The sequence below is a fragment of the Bos taurus genome, chromosome 2, assembly GCF_002263795.3.
Source record: "Bos taurus isolate L1 Dominette 01449 registration number 42190680 breed Hereford chromosome 2, ARS-UCD2.0, whole genome shotgun sequence".
Lineage (NCBI taxonomy): Eukaryota > Metazoa > Chordata > Mammalia > Artiodactyla > Bovidae > Bos > Bos taurus.
This window is the reverse complement of record NC_037329.1, coordinates 28,044,255-28,068,703: the sequence shown is the minus strand read 5'-3', so window position 1 is coordinate 28,068,703 and position 24,449 is coordinate 28,044,255. Positions and strand designations below refer to the sequence as shown.

At 41.7% G+C, this 24,449-nt stretch overlaps 1 protein-coding gene across 1 annotated transcript in view; it reads right to left on the bottom strand.

Annotated features, from left to right (window-relative positions):
• Positions 1-24,449, bottom strand: part of STK39 (serine/threonine kinase 39) — a 323,134-nt gene that overhangs the window by 124,441 nt on the left and 174,244 nt on the right. Inside the window, exons 11-12 of the mRNA NM_001434979.1 lie at positions 5,775-5,897; positions 5,645-5,674 (exon numbers count right to left, since the gene is read on the bottom strand). Coding sequence (NP_001421908.1) covers positions 5,645-5,674; positions 5,775-5,897 — 153 coding nt within the window. The remainder of the gene's footprint in view (positions 1-5,644; positions 5,675-5,774; positions 5,898-24,449) is intronic.

The following is a 24,449-nucleotide window of genomic DNA, read 5'->3' as shown; positions in this document are numbered from 1 at the left end:
AGAGAAAAAAGTGACCACATCCGTTTTTCTAATTTTTCATAGTCTCTGTCTAATCTTCTCATTTTCTGTTTTTAACAAGGCCATAGCTAAATGCAATGTGTTACCCTGGATTGGATCCTGAGACAGAAAAGGGATGTCAGTGGATAAACCAGTGAAATTCAAATAAAATCTGAGATTTGGCAGACAATAACGCAGCACTGACATGACTCAGCGACTAAACGATGACAAACAAAAGATCACTGATGAGTTTTAAGTTGTGACCAACGTACCAAGGCTACAAAAAAAATTAACAGTGAAAGAACACAGAGGAGGAATGGATGAGAACTCCAAACTATCTTTGCAAGTTTTCTGTAAACCTAAAATCACTCCAAAGCAAAAGGTTTATTCTCAGAAATACAGAAGACTAATTTTAGCCACAACTAGTTAGAAAGCCAGTCACCTGCAAAAAGAACACCTTTTAGGAAGTGATATCATAAAAACATCAAGTTAAAGCCAGCTGTGATGACTACGGCTCGGTACAATCAATTTGGAGGGAGAAATCAAATCTTGGCCTCCCACGACAAATGGATATAAGACCAACAACATGAGAGCGGACAGGCTTTTGGAAAATGCAATGTCATCAGAAGTAATTTTAAAAAGCTAAAGGCAGTTTTAACAATCATCCAGTGATGCAATGAATTTAGCTTTTACATGGTGTCTAAGCTGTGGTGCAATTCACTTACCCGAAATCCACACCAAATGTATTTTCTCTTCAGAACGAAATATCAGAGTTTGGAAACGATGAACCTAGCCTAGACTCCATGACAAAATTCTTCAATATACCTGCTGTGGGCCCTACAGAGCTTCTGTCATCAAATCTGCCCACTTGGCATCATTGCTTTCAATCATTAAGAAACGAGGACAACTTTCCCAAAAGGATGTCTGAAGGGTCACAGTTGTTTGGGAGGAGGGAGGCTTGTTTGAGACTTCTAATAGGCAGTTATTTAAAACAAATCTTCAGGGACGTGGAGCACACAACCTTCCTGGATTCCAGTCTGGACTTCTGAATTCAGAGCAGCTGGTGTGGTTTTCCTAGTCAGTGGTCCTTGATCCTAGTTAGCCACATGTCAGAATCACACGAGCAGCTTTTTATAAATCAGAATTGCCCCGGACATCATTCCAAACCACCAAATTGTAATTTGATTTGCTGGGTCTAGGGATCTGCATTTTTAAAGCTCTCAGTTTTTCTGATACGGAGCCAGGATTGCAAATCATGTTTTCATGTCACCTAACATATGAATTATTTACTTACTACAAATTAATAGTTAATAGTAGGTGACTAAAACTTTGCAAGGCTATTTCTAAAAAACCAAGTTAGGGACACACTAGGACCAATTTCTCACTGAGTCTGGCTATAAATCTCAGTAGATAAGTGGTGTAACTCTGCAACTTGACAGTTTATACCAGAATGTCTCATCTCCAAATACGGCCCAGTACCAGGCACATCTACCAGTGTCCCTCTGGCAAATACCCAACTCTGGCCTTCTCGATTTTCTCCAACTAATGCTATTAATAACTGGACATTCTGTCTTATGCTTCCCGGGAAGCCAAAGAGTCCCTCACAAAACCAGCATTTCTAAAACGCCCCTCATCTATTACAGCATCTCAATCTAAATAGGGAATTACTAAGATTACTTTCTCTAAACTTCAGCTCGATTATAAAACGTCTTCTGTCTCTTCCTCCCTTTCTCATATATTCATAAATACGATAGAAGTATTCAGACATTTGTTTAATGTTTGATTTTCAGTACATGGGTATCTATGTCACCAGCAAAAATGTACAGCACACCTACCTGATACTAAGGGAAAACAGGAATAAAATACCACCCCAGGCACCCAGTGGTTTATAGTCAAGTAAACAACTCAACTGCAATTTAAATGATAAGTATTACTGAAAAGCTTATTAACATGTAAAGACAGTGCCATTTCAATGTACCATTTAGTACAGACTAAGCGTTTTCCCTCTAAAAGATGTTTAAAGGTAAATGGTACACAGTCTGAGACTGTATATAGCTTTTCCCCCCGTTTTATTGAGGTATAGATGACAAGATATTTAGCATGACACAGCTTTTGATAATAGCAGCTATAAAAATCCAAAGTCAGCAGATTCTATCACAATTTTGTGTACTTATGCTTTATTTATATGTGCACTCCTCAAAATGCATACACAAAAAATGTTAATGGAATATAGTCTGTAATAGCAACCTCAATGTTCTCACCAAGAAAGAAATGGTTAAACCACTGTGATATGGAATACCCCTCAGCAGTTAAAAATAAAGAGGCAATTCTATAGCAAGTACTGTGGAAAGATTTCCAAGATATAAGGCAAGATGCAACACTTTATAGTTTTTATGATCTTAATGTTTTTAAAATGATATGCTAGATTTCTTTACATACATATTTGTATGTGAACAAACAAGAAAAGTTCTGGAAGAAAACAGTGCAAACTGATAACCTCTGGAAAGACAGGACAGTCACAGGGGTCTGAGGGGCAGCAAGATAAAATGGTCCTTTAGAGTTATTTCTCTTTAATTCTCCCATACCTTTTACAAGTCTTCATGTCCCTCTCAATAAGGCCTACACAGACCCACACATTTAAAATCATAAACTCCGACCATACCATACCTCACCCTCTACCCTATTTGATTTTTTCCCCATTACTCTTATTCCATTGTAACAAACCACATAATTTACTTATGAACACTACTGGATATAATTTATCTACTCCCACCGGAATGGAGGCTTCACAAGGACTCTGTTTTCCTCACTGACATATCCCCCAGTGCCTACTAAAACAGTGCACATCAAACAGTGCACATCATATGCTCATTACACATATTTACTATATCATTTATATTTATATAATTTACTTATATTTGTTGAATATATTTAACAATTTCAATTTCCTTTATAATAAATTAAAAAATAGCTTTTGCTTCACATCCAAACAGCAATTTGGTGTGACTGGCAAATCACAGGGCTACCTTAATTAAAAGCTGAAAGGACACAGGAACCATCATTGGAGAGAATGAACACAGCACATGATACTGAAATGTTAGCCCTGCCAAAAGCAAATAAACAAACAACAACAAAAAGAAACAAAAATGGTGGAAGTTGTGTAACAGCAGGTGGAGCTGGTGATTTCTAAAGTTTGGTAGGAGTGTTTACATCCAAACTAATGTATACTTTCACAGAAATAAGCCTATCTTGAAGGCTGAGCGCTGAAGAATTGATGCTTTTGAACTGTGGTGTTGGAGAAGACTCTTGAGAGTCCCTTGGACTGCAAGGAGATCCAACCAGTCCATTCTGAAGGAGATCAGCCCTGGGATTTCTTTGGAAGGAATGATGCTAAAGCTGAAACTCCAGTACTTTGGCCACCTCATGCGAAGAGTTGACTCATCGGAAAAGACTCTGATGCTGGGAGGGATTGGGGGCAGGAGGAGAAGGGGATGATAGAGGATGAGATGGCTGGATGGCATCACTGACTCGATGGATGTGAGTCTCAGTGAACTCCAGGAGTTGGTGATGGACAGGGAGGCCTGGCGTGCTGTGATTCATGGGGTTGAAAAGAGTCAGACACGACTGAGCGACTGATCTGATCTGATACACTTCCTTAATTATGCCCAAGTTCCCAAGATGGGCACAGATGCCACTGGGAAATCAAATGAGTCTAGATACAGTGAAGTGCCGAAGACTTCAAATCCCACTCAAGAAGGTTAATGCTTAATGACAAACTGACAGCATGCCATACACCGCTCTCTTTCCTGGCTACGAAGACAATACAGTTGCCAAAAAGATATTGCTTTTATTCAAATAACAGATCAGTTTTCAGAGCAATTTCAACAAGCACATAGTAAAATATTCTCAAAGTAAACTTAACAAATCCTCATGAAGAAAGAAATGCTAGGTTTCTAGATAGTATATCTAGATAGGTATCTAGAAAGTACCCATCTGTCTGTACTAGTAAGACATGACTACAGTGAATACCATCCAAAGAAGATATCCTGCAGTGAACCAATAACGAATGATTTTTGAGTCAAGAATGCTATCGAATCAAGTTACTGTGTTCTATTTCTAGGGAGAACTGACACTTCTTGTTTACAGACACTCTTAGATGAAAAACCTTGATCGGCACTTCACTCTAGATAAACAGAAAAGTGGGCAAGAAGAAGGCAGAGTTCATGACAACAGGTCAAGATCATTCCAAAAACATGGCAGGATATGTGTGTGGCCAGTGTGTCCTTCTATGAGACTCACCACCATCTATGTAACTTCCTTGATCAAAGCTTATATTTTATGTATAAAATAGATTCATTCATATGATAAATAAAGGGGGAAACAGGATTTGAAGGAGTTACCAATAGGAGGCAGGCCCGTCAATGAGACATGAGAAGGGAAAGAATGGCTTGTGTCTCTGATGTTCTCTTCTTAGATGGTCCATCTGGTTATTTCCACTTAAAGCACAATGCTAAGATTTATTCCTTTTAATTAAAAGGAAATGTCTGCTAAATTTAGAGAGTTGGAATGGATATCACGTGTAACCCAAAGTCTTCAGTTTTCTTACTGAGAATATATTAATTACTAGCTTTGTAAATATTTGGAGCTATTTAAATGTGTTCAAACTGCCTCTAGGAGAATTAGCAAGTTCTCTGAACTACAGTCATCATTAGTCATTAGGATAATTAACCAGTGGAGGAAATAAAGTTAATCAAAAGATAACCAGTTCTCAAAGCTGCTGCTGCTGCTGCTAAGTCGCTTCAGTCGTGTCCAACTCTGTGCAATCCCATAAACGGCAGCCCACCAGGCTTCCCAGTCCCTGGGATTCTCCAGGCAAGAACACTGGAGTGGGTTGCCATTTCCTTCTCCAACACGTGAAAGTGAAGTCGCTCAGTCATATCCGACTCTAGTGACCCCATGGACTGCAGCCCACTAGGCTTCTCCATCCATGGGATTTTCCAGGCAAAAGTACTGGAGTGGGGTGCCATTGCCCTCTCCGAGTTCTCAAAGGGAAGAGGATAAAAGAGTGTGTATTGCCTACTAAGTTGCCCAGAAGACTTAAAAATTAAGACCAACAAATTCAACCTAGAGTTTCTAGCCATCTGAATATTTTGCTTTATGGTAAACCAAAAATCAAGGAGAAATTTTCCTGTATGCCTACTCTGTTTCCTAAGTGACATAAGAATTTAAGATTAAGTGAGCAACTAATTTGTGCTAAGAACCCCACTGAGTGCTTTATTAAGTGATCTTATCAGTCTCACAGCAATTCTATAAGTACTGTGATCACCACCATTTGACAGAGGAAGAAGCTGAGGTTCAGAGAGTACAGCAATCTGCCCCAATATACACAGCTCCAAAGTATTGGATTGGCCAAAATATTCTGTTGGAATTTTCCATAAGATGTTATGGAAAAACCCGAATGAAGTTTTTGGCCAACCCAATAAATCAGAAGGCATGAAGATTTGCCAAGTTTATGTGCCTCTTTTTTTCCTATACCACAAAAACAAAATTCTGAAGGTTCTTCCCCAAACAGCTCAGACTCTAATACTGGCAGGCAGAGGTAAAGGCGAGAGAGGAGGCAAAGAACTAAATAAGTAACCACACTCACCTCTGGATTTTCTTCTTTTACTCTTCGTGACTGTAAAACAAATACATATTTATTAATACATACATGCCTCAAGAAAATCACAAAAATAAAAGTTGACACAAGTCAGCTAACCATCATCAATGTGACCTACCTTTTCTTGAGAAAAGGCTGCTTTCCCTTCTTCACTTTTCTCATCCATCTCGTCGTCGCTCCACTCCCAGTCACCGTCTTCGGTTTTATGAAGGTGACCGCTTGACCCTGGGACTCGTCTCACCTGGATCAAAAGAAATCCACTCAAAGCTTCACCAGTCGAAAGTGAACAGTGCTTGCGAGTGCTGCCACTTGAGTCACAAAGCATACACCGACCCTGAAAATAACCTCAGTGGTTATGAATTCAGGGGTAACTAGCAAGGAGTGCCCCCAAAAGCCACCCACAGCCACCCACTCGCATCCTCTACCCAAAGATACTGTTTCTTGAAATGAGTTACTAAATGTGTGTAGAACAAAATATTTTGGAAGAGTACCACACATGTCAGCCATGAAGGATCAAACCCTTTTTTCACTCTGGCTTCAGTTCATATTTTATGAATCACTACACAGGAAAGGCCACAAGGGAGGTTTCAACATTGCTTAAGGCAATGCATGCATGCATGCAAACAGACTGTTGATTAAGAGAAGGTGAGGGACCTGGGCAGCCACTAGCCTAAGGCACCTGCCATCTACAACCTACATCACAAAAGCAAGTACCCCTCTATTGCCACCTTGCTCTTTTTCAGAATCTGACATCATGATTGTTTTCCCAGGATTCTGCCCAACCTACTTGAGCAAAACAAAACAGTACTATTCTTAACACACCTTATAGCCCTTTTGAGGCCTGTGAGATTGCTAGGAACACAGCAAGATAATCAGCAACTACGTCAGATGACCTTAATAGATAACAATCTATTATATCTATAAAAACTAGATAGCAATTAGCTCAAAAATATAGAGATGTGGTCCATGCGGGTATGCTTTCCTAGTGTCTGTGTTTGAAAAGGCAAAACTTTTCAAAGGAGAGGATGACTGAGAATAATGAGCCTCTGACCAAAGTAATTTGCTTTAAAAAAAAACACACTCAGATCTATTTAAACTAAGCAATGTAGCAAGTGAACATAATAACCTGTGGTCCGTCAATTCAGAGAAGCCACAAGTGAAAAAAAAAACAAAACTTTGGAGACTATCCAGTCAAACCCCCTCATTTCACAGATGGGAGAACAAAGGCCCAGAAGTGACCCAAGATCACACAGGTATAAGGACAAAATGAAAACGCCCATTCAAATTCAAGTCTTTCTATGCCATTGAATAGTAACTGTGAAAAAGCAGCTATCTAAAAATGTTCTTGGAAGACTTTGAAAGAGTATGACATGAGGAAAGACTATTTTCCATAATAGAACCTATTCACTTTTACTGTGGGAAGTTCATGAGTCCCAAGGGAAATAGCACAGACTTCAGACGTAAAGCAAGCATTTACACGCGTTGGATCAATGTGAAGTCATAAACAATGCAGACTCGGGGTTGGGTTCGATTTGAAGGCATTACCATGTGGATCCTGTACAAGCAAGCCTGATCACTTTGTCTTGAGCTGCAACATGGAAACTTGAAAAACTACCAAAAGGTTCTTACTCATAATCACAAACGGTTATGCTCAATTTTTTAAAAAAAAAAACTTTTTTCTCCACTTCAAAAAATTTTTTTCTAATTCACCTTCAAAACACTTAGCACTTAGTAAAACTCCTTCTGTGCTTGGCATATATATTTTTCCACTTGCATTCTGAGTCACTGGAAAGACCTATTTAATGATAGTGATTTTAATGATGCTCATAGATGTTGGCAAAGTACTGCAGAAAAGATGCTGAAATGCACTTCAGGATTTTCAGAACAGATTGCTCATTTTAAAGCTATATCAAAGAAAGGGATAACAAGAAAATTTTCTGTTGACGTATACAGTAAAATTAATTATTTTCTTAGCAACACTAATCATGATGAGAGCAACAGAGGAAAATCTGTTAATGACTACATTAAAAGAAAGCATTTAAAGCCACATCTACTACAAAACATACTATTAATTAAGAAGTGAGAAGACAAGTAAAATTGTGGATCATAAACAGAAAAATACCTTCATTCAGACTGTAAAACTCAAACATGGTTGACAATTACTAACATTCACACGCTCATTTAAAAGAGCATACCACGGAAATCTCTCTGAAAGCAGCCAGATAGTACAGCTTCCCACCCTAAAATTCAGTTGATGTTCTCGTCCCTCTCATTCTACATTTAGAAAATCTGTCCATTTTGTTTCTACAAGAGGCATACAACTACAGACAATAAAATGGCCAGCTTCTATTTCATTTTAGAACCCTGTCTCCCTCCTCTTGGTTTTATTTGCTGGAAGAGCAAAAGATAAAGCAAAATGTCTAGGATTATAGCCTCGGATACTGAAAGAAATGGTGGCGTTGGCCTTTAAGCAATAAACAGTGATTAAACAAATGGAATGCAGAAATTAGGACAGAGAACAATTAAAAAATCTATGTAGCATAAAATGTTCGTATAGTGTAGCAAGAATAAGAACACAAATATATTCCTTAAGGATGTTATCTTGGTTTACTGGAAAGGAAAAAACTCTAAGCATAATTTGAAACCCAGGTTTCACGGTGTAGTTATATGACACTGACCTCTAAAGAAGAGACCAGAAAGCAATTTTACAAAGTTACAGCCTTGTAGGGAGTTTGTAAGGATGACAGGAAACTTGGAGGTCTTAGAGGTCTTAGAGTTAAGGTGACTAAGTTTCACATAGTTTAAACAGTTTTTTTTTTTTTTTTAATATATTAGGGAACTGAAGAATAATCTACAAAACAGATGCTTCAAAAATCAAAATGTGTAAAAGCTTCTATCTCGCCCCATTCCTTACAATGATGAAAATGGAGGTTACTCACCTTTAGAACAATGCTTGCATGCCAGTTACATTGTTCTTATTCTATTAAATGGCCCACTCACTTAGTAAAGCCAAGAGGTGACTGAATGAAATTTTTCCTCTGTCAGGGGTTTAAAAAATAACCCGATGATTCTCAGAGAAATGAGCTCAATTTAAGTCATAGCTAGAGGTATTCATAAGCTCACAAACTCCTCAGGTCAGAGCTGGCAACAGCAAGGTTAGACAAGCCTTTACATGCAATAACATTCATTGCCCAAACTGGGAATAAAATACAACCGAGCAGTTCTATTTATACCAAACCTCTGGGAAGGAAAGTGATATTATTTTCTCTTTCTCAAAACAGTATTTTTATGAAAATCCATTAAAGAAATGAAGTTATAATTCCCACAAAAAATAAGTCAGGCTCCACCAGACAGAGGGAACAAGAGTGTGGTTCCCAGGCCGGTTCTTGTGGCCATGGGGTCGGGTGTCAGAAGCAGAGCTAGGACGGATTGGCTAGGGAGAGGGAATGGCAGCAACAAGGGAAACAGTCCCTGGAGCCGCCTGACTCATCTTGCCAGGGTTGCTGCTCGGAACAGGAGCTTTCTATAAATACCAGGACCTCCATACAGTATCTCAAATTGCCACCTGGCTCCAGACATAAAAACAGGAGGAAGCATGGGTACAGGAGCATACAAGAAAGCCAACGGAAGCACTTTCTGCACAAGGTGTTAAATGTTAGAAATGGGAGGTATGTTTCTCTAACAAACTCCTGAATAAAGGATGAACGTGACCCAAAGAAACCCAGTTTATTCCAGTTTGTCTTAGAGACACTGGCCAGCTGCTTACAGTGCCACAGTAACTCCTCCAGGAGTGGATTTGGGGATCTCCTTGGAATGATTTTCCTGCCCCTGGAAATTGTGTATTCCACTTCCCCTTCACTGGCTGGACAAACTGCCTGCCCCACTGCAGCCTGAACCCAAGAACTCGTCTCACATCCACACACCGAGAATACTCTGGGCATGGCAGAAAACAACACTCAGTAACTTTTCTCTTACCAGGCATTCTACTAACCAGACCTAGAAAACATGCTTCTAATCTACTGTTACTTATAATGTCCCTGAGGCAAGGCCAAGCAAACAAAAGAGCCTTCCAAATCATCAAAAATTAAAATTAAACTCACCAAATTTTCAGTAGTAAATAGTTTACTGTCCCCACAGCTTATACTCCGATATTCCCCTGAGCCCACCAGCTCTCCGGCACCTCCATCCCATGCCTACTGCCTGGCCTCCCTGTGCTCTTGGGCCCTCTGTCCTCTTCCGCCTCTCCCATCAGTCCCTCCTGGCTTCTCCCCTATCATAGAAAGCCTGGAGGCCACAGCTGACGCTCTTGATGCTGCACGTATTAGCCCCCGATGCCCTCGTGCCCACTCCTGGCCAACCTGCACCTGGAGGAAAGCTGCGGGCTCAGCCCGAGCCAATGGAACGGAGGCACACTGCCTGGAGCCATCACAGGTGATCGGTGGTGCTCCTGGCTGACACAGTCCAGCTGCAACCTTGCCCCTCGCCCCCAGACGAGCAGCAACAGCATCATCTAGAAAGGCTGAATCTTGGGCCCCAAGCCAGACCCACCAATCAGAATCTTCCTTCCTGCAAACTCGGGTGACTGACAAGGCACGCAGGTTGGGGAAGCGCCTTGCCCACTGTTGTTCTAGTCTGTCTCACCAGCCCTTGATACCAGCTCTTACACATATAACAAAAGTGACTGTGCACTTGAAACATATTAACGGATTTAAGTCACTCCCAGGTGTAAAGAATCTGCCTGCCAATGCAGGGCACTCGGGTTCAATCCCTGTGTCAAGAACATGCCCTGGAGGAGGAAATGGCAACCCATGCCACCGTTTTTGCCTGGAGAATCCCATGGAGAGAGGAGCCTGGTGGGCTACAGTCCACAGGGTCACAAACAGCTGGACACGACTGAAGCGACTTAGCATATCATAGGAGTATTTACACAAAGGAAAACTGGAAAATAGTACAAATTAGGCATTGAACTCCCCACTTAAGGCCAAAATAGGAGTTCTCAAGGTTTACAAGCACACCACTGATCAAAAGACTCAGCTCATGGAAACACTGTAAAATTTGATGACATTTCACGTGAATTTAGTAGTTCACATGAATTTAGTAATAATTCCTGAGAATACTTTGATTTACAATGGCAAATATCTCAATTTTATGATATAAGCCTCTCACATTTCACCTTTAAAAGCAACACACTAATTGATTTTTACGTACCAAACATTAGTAATATACTTTACTGGAAGGACGGGGATGTAGAAAACTATCTTAATATTTCTCAAACTGACACCTATGGCTTGGGATAACATTTCTTATGAAAGCATCATGAGGAAACACAGAGGGATATATATTTTTTTAAATGCAGACAGAAGTGAAAAGGGTATCCTCTGAAAAACTGTTTTACATGATACAAAAAACTGGTTTTTTGATGGTTATTGCCAATACTGAAAGTCAAAGCCTAGATAATACTGTTGATACAAAGTAAGAAAGGAAAACTGTGTACTTCTAAATGAAATATTTTATATAAATTGTTTAAGTTATATATAACTATACTAATCCATTATTATAAGTAGATATTTTATTTCATCTATTTCCATAAATGCTCGTAAGTTCAAACTGACCAGAAAACTCTTTTTTTTCCCTAATTTTAGATTCAGAAAATAAAGTATCACAATAGTTTCAAGACTCCTTTATATTTAGGAATACATGATAAACTTTACAAACAGGATCATAAATTTTACCTGTGATTGATTTTCCTGCAAAATAGAAATAAAGATCCTTCTCGTTAAAGCATGAAGTGAGGTCCTCGAACTTTCTGTAATTATTAGTATGACAACAGATCAATGTTAAATTTAAATGTCATGGAAAAAATAATGTTCATTTTATTTATAACAATTTGGAACTTTAATTATCCAATAGGATATTTGGGAAAAGTAAAACGTGAAAAATGCAGAACTACTGGCCTAGTTGACATTTCTGCCTGTACCTTCTAATACACACAAGTATTATTTCTACTACGCATGTGTATGCATGTGTTTGTATATACATATAAAGTTTATGCATGGGGCATTCACTGGATAACAAGACATTTTTAAAATAAAATTCCATTTTGACTTAAAAAAGTCAAACTTCCCTACCCCTGTCATTTTGACCGAAGGGCACAGTCATTTAAGGTTCCTAACATGACTCCTGGCACATAAACAGCCAAGACATGACAGGTGCTATTATCGTGACTACACTTCATCTTTCTCACAACCCAAATCTATCAAACACTATATTCTGCAAAGTTTACCTCCTCAGCTGCCACTGTGCTGGATGACAGGGCCCCTTCGACGTTGACCTCTTGTCTCTCCTATTAAAACAAACTGCTAATTCATCTCTGGCCTCTAAACTCTTACTATTTTATCCTTCATATTGCCATGAGTCATAGACTAGAACTTTCTCCAAAAGAAAAAAACACAAGAGCTCACTATAGCCTACAGAAAGAGTTCAGTCTCTCCATAACCTTGCCCCAAATTAGTTTTCCAAGACTTACTTCCCGCCATATTCAATCAGACACCCACAACCCAGTTTTATACAAATTAAATAACTTCACAACTCTACTTTTTATATCACATATATATCTCAGCCTGATCTGCCCTTTCAAAATTTCTACTTACTTCTTTTCTTCTAACTTAAGAAGTGTCGGCCAATTCTCCCAATTGGTATTTCGTCTGCACCTTTATATCATTCTACTCTGTGTTACATATAACAGGTGACATACTGAACTGTATACTCCTGCAGGGCAGAGAACAAGCCTCAGCCTTTTAAAAGAACCACTTATTTTCTCATTCAGTCAACAAAGTCTTATTTAATACCTGCCTGGTGACAAGTTCTAGACAAAAGATGAATAAAATCAAAGCCTACACCTTGGAGTAGTCCACACTCCAGAGATGGACAGACATTTAAGCTAATAATTTCAATAAAATGTGAATGCTATGTAACCAAGATGTGAATGCTGTGAGATCTCAGGAGAGAGGATGACTACCTGTGGAGCTCACCAGGCAGAGGAAGTAAAGACCTTATTCCACCCAGTGGGAAGGTAGGGCATGAAAAGCAGAGCCAGTAGGTAGCTGGGTGGTCTGGACAGGACCTGCCCCGCCCCCCCAGAGGGAGAGCCCAGAATAGAAGACTGCTGCCACAGGAAGGTAGCCAGTGTTGCCAGAATTTCCAATTCTTCCAGAGAAGTGGATAGCTTGGGTTTTTATGTGAATGCTCCTTTTTTTTTTTTTCCATGTTAACACGTTTATGTCAAGTGAAAGTAAAATTCTTCTACACAGCCTAAAAATGATGTGTCTGTGGGACAAATCTGGCCTGTGACAGGCACCCTCTATGGTCCACCAAGTCAAGGGGCTTGGAATTCAGACAGTGGAGAAGCATAGAGGCTTTCCAGTGGCTATGGGGGTAAGGGGAGTGATGGAATCTGGATTTCTGAAAGCAAAGCAGACGTACGGGGACTTGAGGGTGACCACGGCCAGAAAGAAAAGAAGCAGTGGTAACGGTTCCTGGTATTACTAGCATATCACTAGCCACACCCAAACTAGGCAACTTAAAGTAACAACAATCCCAGCAGCCCAGGGGCAGTCAGACCGGCTTCCTTGGTGCCTGGGGTACTAGCAAAAGTGCTTCCCCTCTGACCCTACCTCTGGAATTCCTGACACGCAAGATAATGGAAGATGAAGAAAAGACTGTTGTTTTAAGAAGGCCATCAGTGAGAGCTTACAGGAAAGTGAGAAGCTTATTACTGGATGCTAGAGGATGAGACGACCCTGCTGTGCAGTGACAGAGTTTGGCAAAGCTGATATCTATGGTAAAGCGGGAACAGAAATGGATCTAATGATCTAGCAGAAGACATTTCCAGGCAGAGAGCTTAAAGGGACACCTGGGTTCTGCTTGCTGCCTGTGATAAATCATGAATTGAGAGATGAGCGAAAGGACTCACTGTTAAATACAAACCGGTTTCTCATCCACAGCCTCTCTAGACATCCAGTAAGTCTCAAACCCAGTCCCGGCTTCAGAGCAAAGATCAAATTCAGGCTGTGACCAGTGACACTCTGTTAAGACTTTAGAAAGATCTAAGGTGATGCTTCCTGGAAGCTTTTAAACAGACCTAAGGCTTTCTAAGCTTCCCAAGTGGTGCAGCAGTAAAGAATCCACCTGCCAATGCAGGAGATGCAGGAGACATGGGTTCGATTCCTGGAGAAGGAAAGGGCAACCCATTCCAGTATTCTTGCCTGGAAAATTTCATGGACAGAGAAGCCTGGCAGGCTACAGTCCATAGGGTCACAGGGCTTACACAACGGAACACACACGCATATACACATACATCAGGCTTTCTAAAGATCTTAAGAGCAGACCTTGTAGAATCTCTGCGGTTACACAGTAAGCCTTCTGAGAATCTTAAGGGTGTGGTCTGCCAGTGTCACAAGGAGTCCAAGGTAGACAAAGCATCTTGAGGTCATGACTTCTGTCTAATACGTGAACCTATCAACATTCAAGAAAATCCACAGTTTTACAGATACTTGTACTGTGAAATCACTGCCAGGTTAGATTATAACAGAGAGTACAAAATGAAAACAGCATTCAGATCCCAAAACTTTTAGGGCCAGGAAAGTCTGAGAAGGCTACTCAGCTACAAACGTTGACTCCTTCAGAAAAATGAAGGGTCACTTAAAAAGCAGAAGCAAGAGCCCAGAGCATGGAGCCGAGAGACAAACAGAACCCTCATAGAGGTACAGGCAACAGGCCAAATTTCACAACTGTCGTGGGCCCAGGGCCTCTGGTTTTCCCACTTCGGCACAGGCCTTTAAGAAGCCTGCCCTCCTACTTTGTTCTGGCTGTGTGTCAGGAAGATGACTGGGACAAGGCCCTTGACTTTGGGCCTGAGCCTGAAGCCATAAGACAAGACTTCTGGAGAGTCTTGGAAACGCAAGAGTGTATTTTGCATGTGGGAGGTATGTGGATTTTTGTGGCCAGAGGGTAGACCAGGGCAGGGCAGGTTTCCCCCCACCCCCGAAGATGCCCATAATAACACCTCCTGATCCAAGTGTTCTTCCAGAATCCTTCCAGCCCCACTATCAAGAGATGGAGTCCAGTGCCCCCTTCTTACACCTGGGTGGGTCTTTGCCTTGCCCATAACCAACAGAGTCAAGTGCCAGAGAAGGTGATGTGGTTTCCACCGAGCTCAGTGGAATACAAGCAGAGCATGCTGCAGTCACCGTATAGGCAGTATAGTGCAGGCAGCCCTGAGGCCTCCATGCTGCAGGCAGGAGAACCCATGAGGAGAGGGCTTGACCACCTGACTGCAGCTGCACGGGACCAGAAAGCAGCCTGCTCAGACTTCTCCAAACCCCTGACCCACCAAAGCGTGTTAAAACGACTTATTGTCTGAAGCTTCTATAGATAACCAGAATAAGGATGTTGATGAGGTTATTTATGGAATTTCATTTCCATTTTTTTTATAGTCAGGAATTCTTTAAAACTTCGTAGGTCATATTTGATATCCTATGAGTGTGTGTGTGTGTGTGTGTGTGCGCATGCGTGCGTGTTCAGTCGTGTCTGACTCTTTGAGCCCCTGTGGACTGCAGTCCACCAGGCTCCTCTGTCCGTGGAATTTTCCCAGTGAGAATGCTGGAGTGGGGTGCCATGTCCTCCTCCAGGGGATCTTCCCAACCCAAGGATTGAACTCATGTCTCCTGCATTGGCAGGTGGATTCTTTACCACTGGGCCACCAGGGAAGTCATTTGATACCCCTTCCCATGACAAATAACATGCTCTACCATGCTTTGCTTCTTGGTCAGTGTTTTCTGACTGTGGATTTTCTGGGCAACTAAACACTCAGATTTTAATTTATACTTCCACATTTTTTTTTCTGTCTGACTATGTTATTACTTATTCAAATACCAAGAAGAAAAAAGTCCATTTCTATCAATTATAGATAAGTGGCTCCAGCTAAATCTTGGCCCTTTTGCCAGTGATCTGCATTACTTTTTTTTGACCTCTTGGAATTCAATGTTTACCTAGTTCTGCTAAAATTTGGCATTCTCTTTTTCCAGAATATAAAAAGATAACAAAGGAATGAGAATATTAAAATGTTCTATAGGCAACTGGAAGAGATTCTAGAGAAACAGAGACTCTTATAATTCAATAATAACAATTCAAAACACTAAGCTAGATCAGTGAAGGACACACGTATAGCAACTTCCTTATAATGCTTTAACATTTTCTAATGTGAAAGAATCAAATCTGATAAATGCTGCTTTTCGGATAATGGAACTTTGTAACTTTGGAAATCCAACTTGAAAGGGCAATGCCGTGAAAGAGAACGTTCTGGAAGCAGGAAGGGAGCTATTCTGAAGAAGCAGCACAAAACAAGAAGTAATTAGATTTCTTGTTCGGTTTTAGTCCTATCAAACCTCCAATATGGCATTTCCCCAAGACAGGGTGACGAAGAACAATGAGAACAGCTAGCAGCCAAGAAAGCAGCATCCAATTTTTCAACTATTGTCTTTGAGAACGAACGCTCCTGCTGGAATGGGTGCCAAGCTGATCTGTGATTTCAGCTAATGAAGAAAACAATGGCAACGTTCTGTCCTGGTGAGACAAATAACATAGATGAGAAAACACACATCATATAAAACCAAAGGGTAAAAAGGGAGAATAAACGTTTAGCAGCGGAGCAGAGCCGAAGATGCTCTGGATACAGCAGTGAGTTACCAAGTTAACTTAATTGCAGGGGAAGGAGGCATGGGAATGAGAAAGAAGAGCACACAGCTAACAGCATACTGCTCCAGGCAGGCGGCAGAAAGGACCGTGAAAACCAGGAGAACCGTAACAAGCATTAGAGACACACTGTGATGGTCGGGTTTAGGTGTCGACTTGGCTATGCCACCAGTTATTCAATCAAACACTAATGTAGGCACTGCCGTGAAGACACAGTAGACATAATGAAAGTCCATGATTGTCTTTAACCGCAGGGAAATTATACCTTGATAACCTGGGTGGGCCTGATTCAGTCGCTGACAGGCCTGAACAGTTGAGCTAGGGCTTCTCTGAAGAAGAAATTGCAACGCCTGTGGACAACAGCTTTGGCCATGCCCAAGAGTTGTGGCCTGCTCTTCCTATCCTTCAACCCTATAGGCTCTACTCCTTACTTATGTCAGACTATTTCTTGCGATAAATCTCTTTACCTTCCTGGTTCTGTTTCTCTGGTTGAAGCCTGACTGATACACTAAATCCAGCAGCCTCACAGTGGTATTAAAAAATAAAAGGCAAACTAGCTAGCAGAAGAGCAGTGCCAACAAGAGCATCCACTGGGTTTTGGTAATGGCGCATGTTAACGTCTCCAAATGAAACAGAAAGAGAGCTGCATAGAACGGACAATGAGAAGAAAAATAACTAAGATGGACTGGATGATCGTAACTTACTGCAGACTGTGGACTGGATTCCAACCTTGTAAAGACAGCCAACATAAAGATCAGGGGTGAGTTACCCGTTAAACACCATTCATGTGAACTCTGAGTGGTACAAGCAATGCTAGCACCTTGAAAAATGTTCTGCCAAGACCTAAATTTGCTTAGGGATTAACAATCCATGAAAGATACTCAAGTGCATTTGAGTCTGGTAGAATGGAAACTCATCCAGACTCAGCAACTGTTATATAGAATGCAATATAGAAAATATTTGTCATATAATTTCACCAAAGTATCTGCTTAAAAATATACACATCCATACAAACATTTCTGAATAATTTTTAGATGTCAGTGCCAAAGAGTTCCTTCACAACAATTATGACTAACTGCCCTAAAGATGCATTCCAGCTAATACTCAGCTTAAAGTTCCTAATTAAATACCAGTAATAGGGAGGGATTGGGGGCAGGAGGAGAAGGGGACGACAGAGGATGAGATGGCTGGATGGCATCACCAACTCGATGGATGTGAGTCTGAGTGAACTCCGGGAGTTGGTGATGGACAGGGAGGCCTGGTGTGCTACAATTCATGGGGTCACAAAGAGTCAGACATGACTGAATGACTGAACTGAACTGAATAGGTTCTCTGAAAAAGTAGATCCCTACACAGATTTCCAGCATGCTCTCCATTACCGAGGATGAAGTCGTCTTATGGTGAGATACATGTTATACCTCTTTTGTGTGGGGAAAGAAAAGGAATGGGAAAGAGTTGCTATCTCTATTGGTCACCAGCAGAACTTTACAGTTTCTCACTGTTTATCAGGGCGTGAGGCTCAAATGGAGGCATGTTTATTCTTTCTGGTTGTAAACTAAATACAACATCATATTGTAAAATATTATGCACCCAACAGCAAGTATCAAATAGATCATCAAAACACAAGAAGACGCTAGTAGAACAGAGTACTCATCACTGTTGAACATAAGAAGGGGGTTCGCATATATACATTTCTCGATGCATCTGCATATGCACAGAGCATTTCCAGAAGAACTTATTAGGACTTGGTGATGGCTCTGAATTGAGAGAGGGACTTCTTTTCACTGGGTCATGTACACTAAGGAACCCCAATATATATCACCCATGCCCCGCCCAACCCAGTTCTGAACTAATTTAGAAGTATGACCAGTAAGTTCGGGTGGGGGGCGGTCAAAACATCACCCTTTTTACAAAGGTGATAACTTGAGAATGTGGCTTAAATGTTGAGCCACCAGCCTTCCTTGATGAACGACCCCTGGATTTAGACAAGACTTACCTATCCTGTCCCCAGCAAGCACGTCCAGCGCATTCCGACCTCCCCCAGGCAGGGCCACAGTGACTGACCAACAGCACCTCTCTATGAGCAGTCCAGCTCCCTCAGAAAGGGAGGGCAAGGGGCTGGGCCACACATGCCCACTTCCTCCCTCCAAACTCACCAATCAGATACACTGCTAGGTAGAGACAGGCCAAGAATGTTTTGCTCACCCCACGAGCAGTGAAGAAACATTCCCTCTGCCTCTTCTTCTTTTGGCATCATTTGAAATTTTATCATTATTATGTACAATGCTGTCAGTCAAAAATCAGGTATTTAAAAATTAAAGATATACATACCTCTTGTTAAAAAATGCAAACAGAATTCTTCTTATTAAAAAAATAATAATAAAACAGAAAGTAAAAGTAACCACCTCCTACCTCAAAACAATATTCAAAGATATGACTTTTCTAGGAGGGGAGGAAGTGATAGTAAGATGAGCTACTAAATTTTTAAGAACGAAAATCTTGATGTGACCATGAGGTCAACTTATGGTTCACCTGCATTTGCCACAATATGTGTACCATTTAGGATTTCCAACATTTTTTTGATTTTTATGCAACGAATTCTGGAATGAAGACTCACCATTAAAGTCCTGGTCTGGTCAATGAAACAACCATCAAACTTTCGACCACATAGGGCGTGTGATGACAATACACAGGGCGTGTAATGACAGGAGCTGGTGCTTTTTAGTACTCGGCCTTTACACTTCTCTCCACCAGATGGATGAGTCTGTGTTTGTTACAGAGTAATGGATTCTGTTGTTTTTGTTAATCTGCTTAACCTGGTATCTTGCTACAAAATCCAAAGATACTAAGAAGATGTTCTAACATGCATGACAATTTGGAGCTCTGAAAGCACATGCCCTGGGGGTAAGACACAGTTCAATATATTCTGAGTCCTCACATTTAGAGTATCTTGTGTTTTGTTGTTGTCTAGTTGCTAAGTTGTGTCTGACTTTTTGTGACCCCGTGGACTATAGCATGCCAGGCTTCTCTGTCCTTCACAATCTCCTGGAGTTTGCTCAAACTCTTATCCATTGAGTTTTTGGTGACGGCTAACTAATATGTGTTTGTTAAATGAGTGAATAACATTTTCCTGCTGCCTGAAAAAAATTTTCCAAAGCAAACTTTGTATCAGGAAGAACTTCTCCCCATACTTCTCTCACCATTGCCCCTGGAGAAGGAAGTCAGAAGCTGCAGATACAGCACCACAGGGATCTTGAAGGGATATGAGGGGAGGGGCAAGTTAAGATCCCATTACATCCTGAAATCCTTTTAGCTTCTCACATCCATAATCCCTAGAGTCAGAGCACACTTGAAATTTGCTGCAATGAACACAAAATCCAGCTCTGGGAACCACCACTCAATACAGACTGCTAACAGGTAACAGACACTTAAAACTTGTTAGTTGGATGCATGAATGAATAAGCCACACTTGGCTAAAACACACAGATACAGGTTCTGAGCCAGATCATCTCAACTTGCAACTCAAAGGCATTTTACCATGTCCTTAGACAGCTACTACCCTTTGCCATCAGGGACCCTGTTATTGTGGTGACATGATTAATAGACAAGTCTGAGGAAGCTAGGGCTTCCCTGGTGGCTCAGATGGTAAAGGATCTGCCTGCAATGTGGAAGACCAGGTTTTGATCTCTGGGTTAGGAAGATCCCCTGGAAAGGAAATGGCAACCCACTCCAGTATTCTGGCCTGGAGAATCCCATGGACAGAGGAGCCTGGTGGGCTACAGTCCATAGCGTTGCAAAGAGTCAGACACGACTGAACAACTAACACTTCACTTCACATGAGGAAGCTAAAGGGCTTAATTTATTCTACCAGTTTAAGCAAAGCAGCAGCTGCTGTCAAGAAAACTCTGGGCTTTCCTCTAAGCATCTGAAGATCCTGAGAGGAAAAGCATGGTTATAATCGTCAAATAAAAGCAAAGTGGATGATCAAAATGGATGGGCCCATCTGCCTCAGAGACGACATATTAATGTCTTGCTGTGCTGGGAATAATTCAAAGAAGCAAACAAGTCTGTGGTGGTTCACTGCAATTATGTCCCCTTTGTGATGGACTCCATTCCCTATCCTTGTGTCTGCAAAGGGCAGAGACTTCAGATGGGAGTTTAGTTATGAAAAAAAAAAAAAAAAAGTACATACGCAGCACTGACTTGCACTTTGGGTTGAAAGAGTGAAGAATCTGATTCCAGCTCAAAATTGAACTGATTAGAGAAAAGAGCCAACAATGACATCATAAGGTCTCTATGTGAAAATACGCCTGCTATTGAAATCTCTACTTGCTCCCATTCCAGCTGTCTTTACAAACCACCCCACCCAAGTTGTTATCTCAGTCAAAAGTCTCAAAAACGTAACATGGGGCAAGGAATCCCCTGCATGGTTACTTCCACAGGTGGCTGAAGCCTCTGAGGAGGACAAGACAGGAACTGCCCAGACCACCGCCCGAGTACCAGGTGGTCAGTCAGTCAGTCAGTCACCATGAGTTGCTCAGTGTGTCTGACTCTTGGCAACCCCACAGACTGTAGCCCACTAGGCTCCTCCATCCCCAGGCAAGAATACTGGAGTGGGTTGCCATTTTCTTCTCCAGGGGATCTTCCCAACCCAGGGGTCGAACCCTGATCTTCTACATTGCAGGCAGATTCTTTACAGTCTGAGCCACCAGAGAAGCCCTCCTGGGTGGTGGGGTGTGTCAGCCACAATGGCACAGTCTAACAGCAGTGCAGTACTCCTTGATTCGAGGGTCAGAAAGGCAAAAACCTTGTCACTCTATGTGTGGAAAGAGTACCGGTGTCCACAGACGTGTCAAAACCAAATAAGCAGCAGCCCTTCAACTCCCTCCTGTTCCTGGCTTCTACATTTTACTACATTCACTTTTAAGTCTTTTTTTTTTTTTAAACTGGAACTGCCCTGCCACTGAGATTTCATCTTTACACTCTAACTCTTTATGCTTCAGTATTCTGAAAGCAAATCTCAGACTTCAGATCATTTTACCTGTAAATACTTCAGCACACATCTCTAATAGAGAAGGACATTTTAAAACACGATCATGACGTTTTCACAAACAACAAAATCACCAATGATTTCTCAGGAGAATTAAGTTATCAGTCTATGTTGATTCTTATCCCACTGTCTCCAAACTGTCTTTTCAGCTTATTTATTCAAAACAAGATCTAAACAAGACCCACATGTGATCCATACTCTTAAATCTGTAATAGTTCTCATTAGGGTTTTGCTTAAAAGCCAGCCATCATAACCATTTAAGTAGGCTCTGACTTAGATGGAAAGAGCCTGTTTTCTTATTGCTAACAAGAAACACCCACCACCTCCAGAGGGAGAATACTCACTTCCTTTATATCACTGGGAAAATTAATTCTCAGTAATAACTGAAAGCTACGATGAAGGTTCCAGTGTAAAAATGCTCCAGACAGGAGTTTTATTTCTGGGGCAAAGTCTCAACTGTGTTTCAATTCAGGGTAGAAAAGGGCCATAAATTCTATTTTTGTTAGTCAATTCAGTACTAAGAAGAGAATGTCAGAGCAGTAAAGTAAGTTACATAGATTTCCCTGCAATAGATTCGGAAAAACTATATATTCTAATTCTTGTATTTGCCAAAGACAACACTGTCCAACTACCGAATTTAAATAGAAACCAAGATACATAATGGTTGTATATTCTCATTGGGTTAACTTTAAAAAAAAAAAAAATTTGGAACTTCAGCTTCCTTGGTTAGGGCTAGATGGGGGCCACATGGTAAAATATAAATGAGTTTAACAAGTAATCCAAGCCTAACTATGGGATCTGATGCTCTTCTTCTAAGGATCCAAACCTCTCATCACATCTGCTAATCGGTAGTAAAACGAAGTATATGTGGATGCCATCATTGTTTTTCTTTTCCTGCCTAATGCCACTAAGAGTCCAGTGGCTAACCTGGAAGACAGCTAAGACTGGAAAGGTGGAAGGCACTCAGAAAATGGATCATTAATGCTTGAGGCAAGAGGCTCTGCACATGTGCAGGAGCCATGCCCTGGGATTTGTTCTGCACGCTGGTCTCAGCCATTGCTCTTGTGCTCAGCGTGTCCATGTTTCTCTCTCCAGGCCACACCCTCCCGTGATCTGCAGATACAGACCCTGGTCTACTCTCCCTCCATTTGAGACGAGACATCTCACAAGGTTTACCACATTCTAAACATTTGGTGTCATTCCCAGCAAAGGTTTCCTACCTGCCAAACTCAACGTCAGAAAGGAAGTCAACCTCAGCTTTTCCTGACATCTCCTCCTCTCCCTTCCCACCCTCTCAAGCTCCATCTTCATAGAAACCTTGCAAATCCTCAGTTCCGTCCAAGTACCTCCTGCTTCCAAGTATCTACCTTTATCCTCCACTGATTCTCACCTGGACTAAACACCAGCCTTCCAACCTGGCTGCTGCAGCCAGTCTTGCTCCTAAACCACTGTCCACAATGCGGCCAGGATGGTTTTCCTAAAAGGCAAACTAGATCATTGCACATCTCTTCTTAAATTCTTTTTATTTATTTATTTTGGCTGCAGTGCGGGGGCTTGTGGGATCTTATTATAATAATAGTTCCCCAACTGGGGACTGAACCCAGGCCGCGGCAGTAAAAACACTGAGTCTGAAACACTGGACCACCAGGAAATTCCCTCTCTGCTTAAATTCTTATCAAAAGTTCCCCAAAGCTGGTAGGGGATGGGGGGAGGGAGGCAAAAAACGCAAAAACCTAAACTCCTCATCAAGACACATAAGACATTTTTTGTTCTGGCTCTTATCCACCCCTCCAACTTTCCTCGACTTCAATCACACAAACAATTTTGCTCTTCCAATACATTTTCAAGCATTTGCCCAGGAAGGCTCCCCACCTGAGATAAGCTACCTTGCTGACTGGCAAAAGAACACACATCCTCCACAAGACAATGAAAGCATTGTGTCCTCGATGAAGTCCTCGGCCACCTCGCTCTCTTCGACACACCTTGGCGTCCATGCATCGTTCCCTCCCAGTGCTGACCCTGATGCTCCAGATGTGGTTTCCTGTCCAAGGCCTCCCCTCGACTGTGCAGCCACCACCCCTGAGTCGCCCAGGCTCAAATCTCACTGTCAACATTTTTAACTTTTTATTTTATATTGGAGTATAGCCGATTAACAATGTTGTAATAGTTTCAGGTGCACAGCAGTGTGACCCAGCCATACACAGACATGTATCCATTCTCCCCCAAACTCCCCTCCTGTCCAGGCTGCCACATAACATTGAGCAGAGTTCCCTGTGCTATACAGTAGGTCCTTGTTGATTATCCATTTTAAACATCGCAGGGTGGACCTGTCGATCCCAAACTCCCTAACTATCCCTTCCCCCCTTACTATCAACTTTCATTCTTCTCTTGGGATACTTACAGATGATGGCTGTCTTACCTATGGACTCCAGCACAGTCCTGGAACTTGATACATGAAAAGCCAGTGTCTTTAGAATCACCACCCTCTAGAGTCCTCTGGGTCGTACACCATGCCTCCTCTGCATGGAGCCTCTGAACATACACAAGTCTCCACTGACCTCAAAATTTTCTCAACCCCCAAGCTATGACAGACTCCTACTGCCCTTTCCCATCAAGCTTTGAAAAATTACCCACTAGCACTTCCTTACCATCTCTTTACTCATTAAATCTGAATATCCAGCTTCTCCCCTTACTGCTAAAACTGAGCTAAATCCAATGTCCTTTGAGAAGACCTCATTTTCCTTCCCCTCACTGCAGAAATCAAAACCGCTAACCACTTCCACCTTCCTGGCTCCTGTGATGGCACTTTCTTTCCCTTTGTCCTCCACCTGGCCCATTACTGCTCCCCAAGGACTTCACCACGGTCCCTGTAACATCCTCCTTAGCAATCTCACCTGACCACGTGGTCTCCACAACAGCCTCCATGGAGAGGACTGCTAAATACAGCTCTTTTGGTCGCGGTCTCTACTGAGTCCCACATTTCTGTCTTCC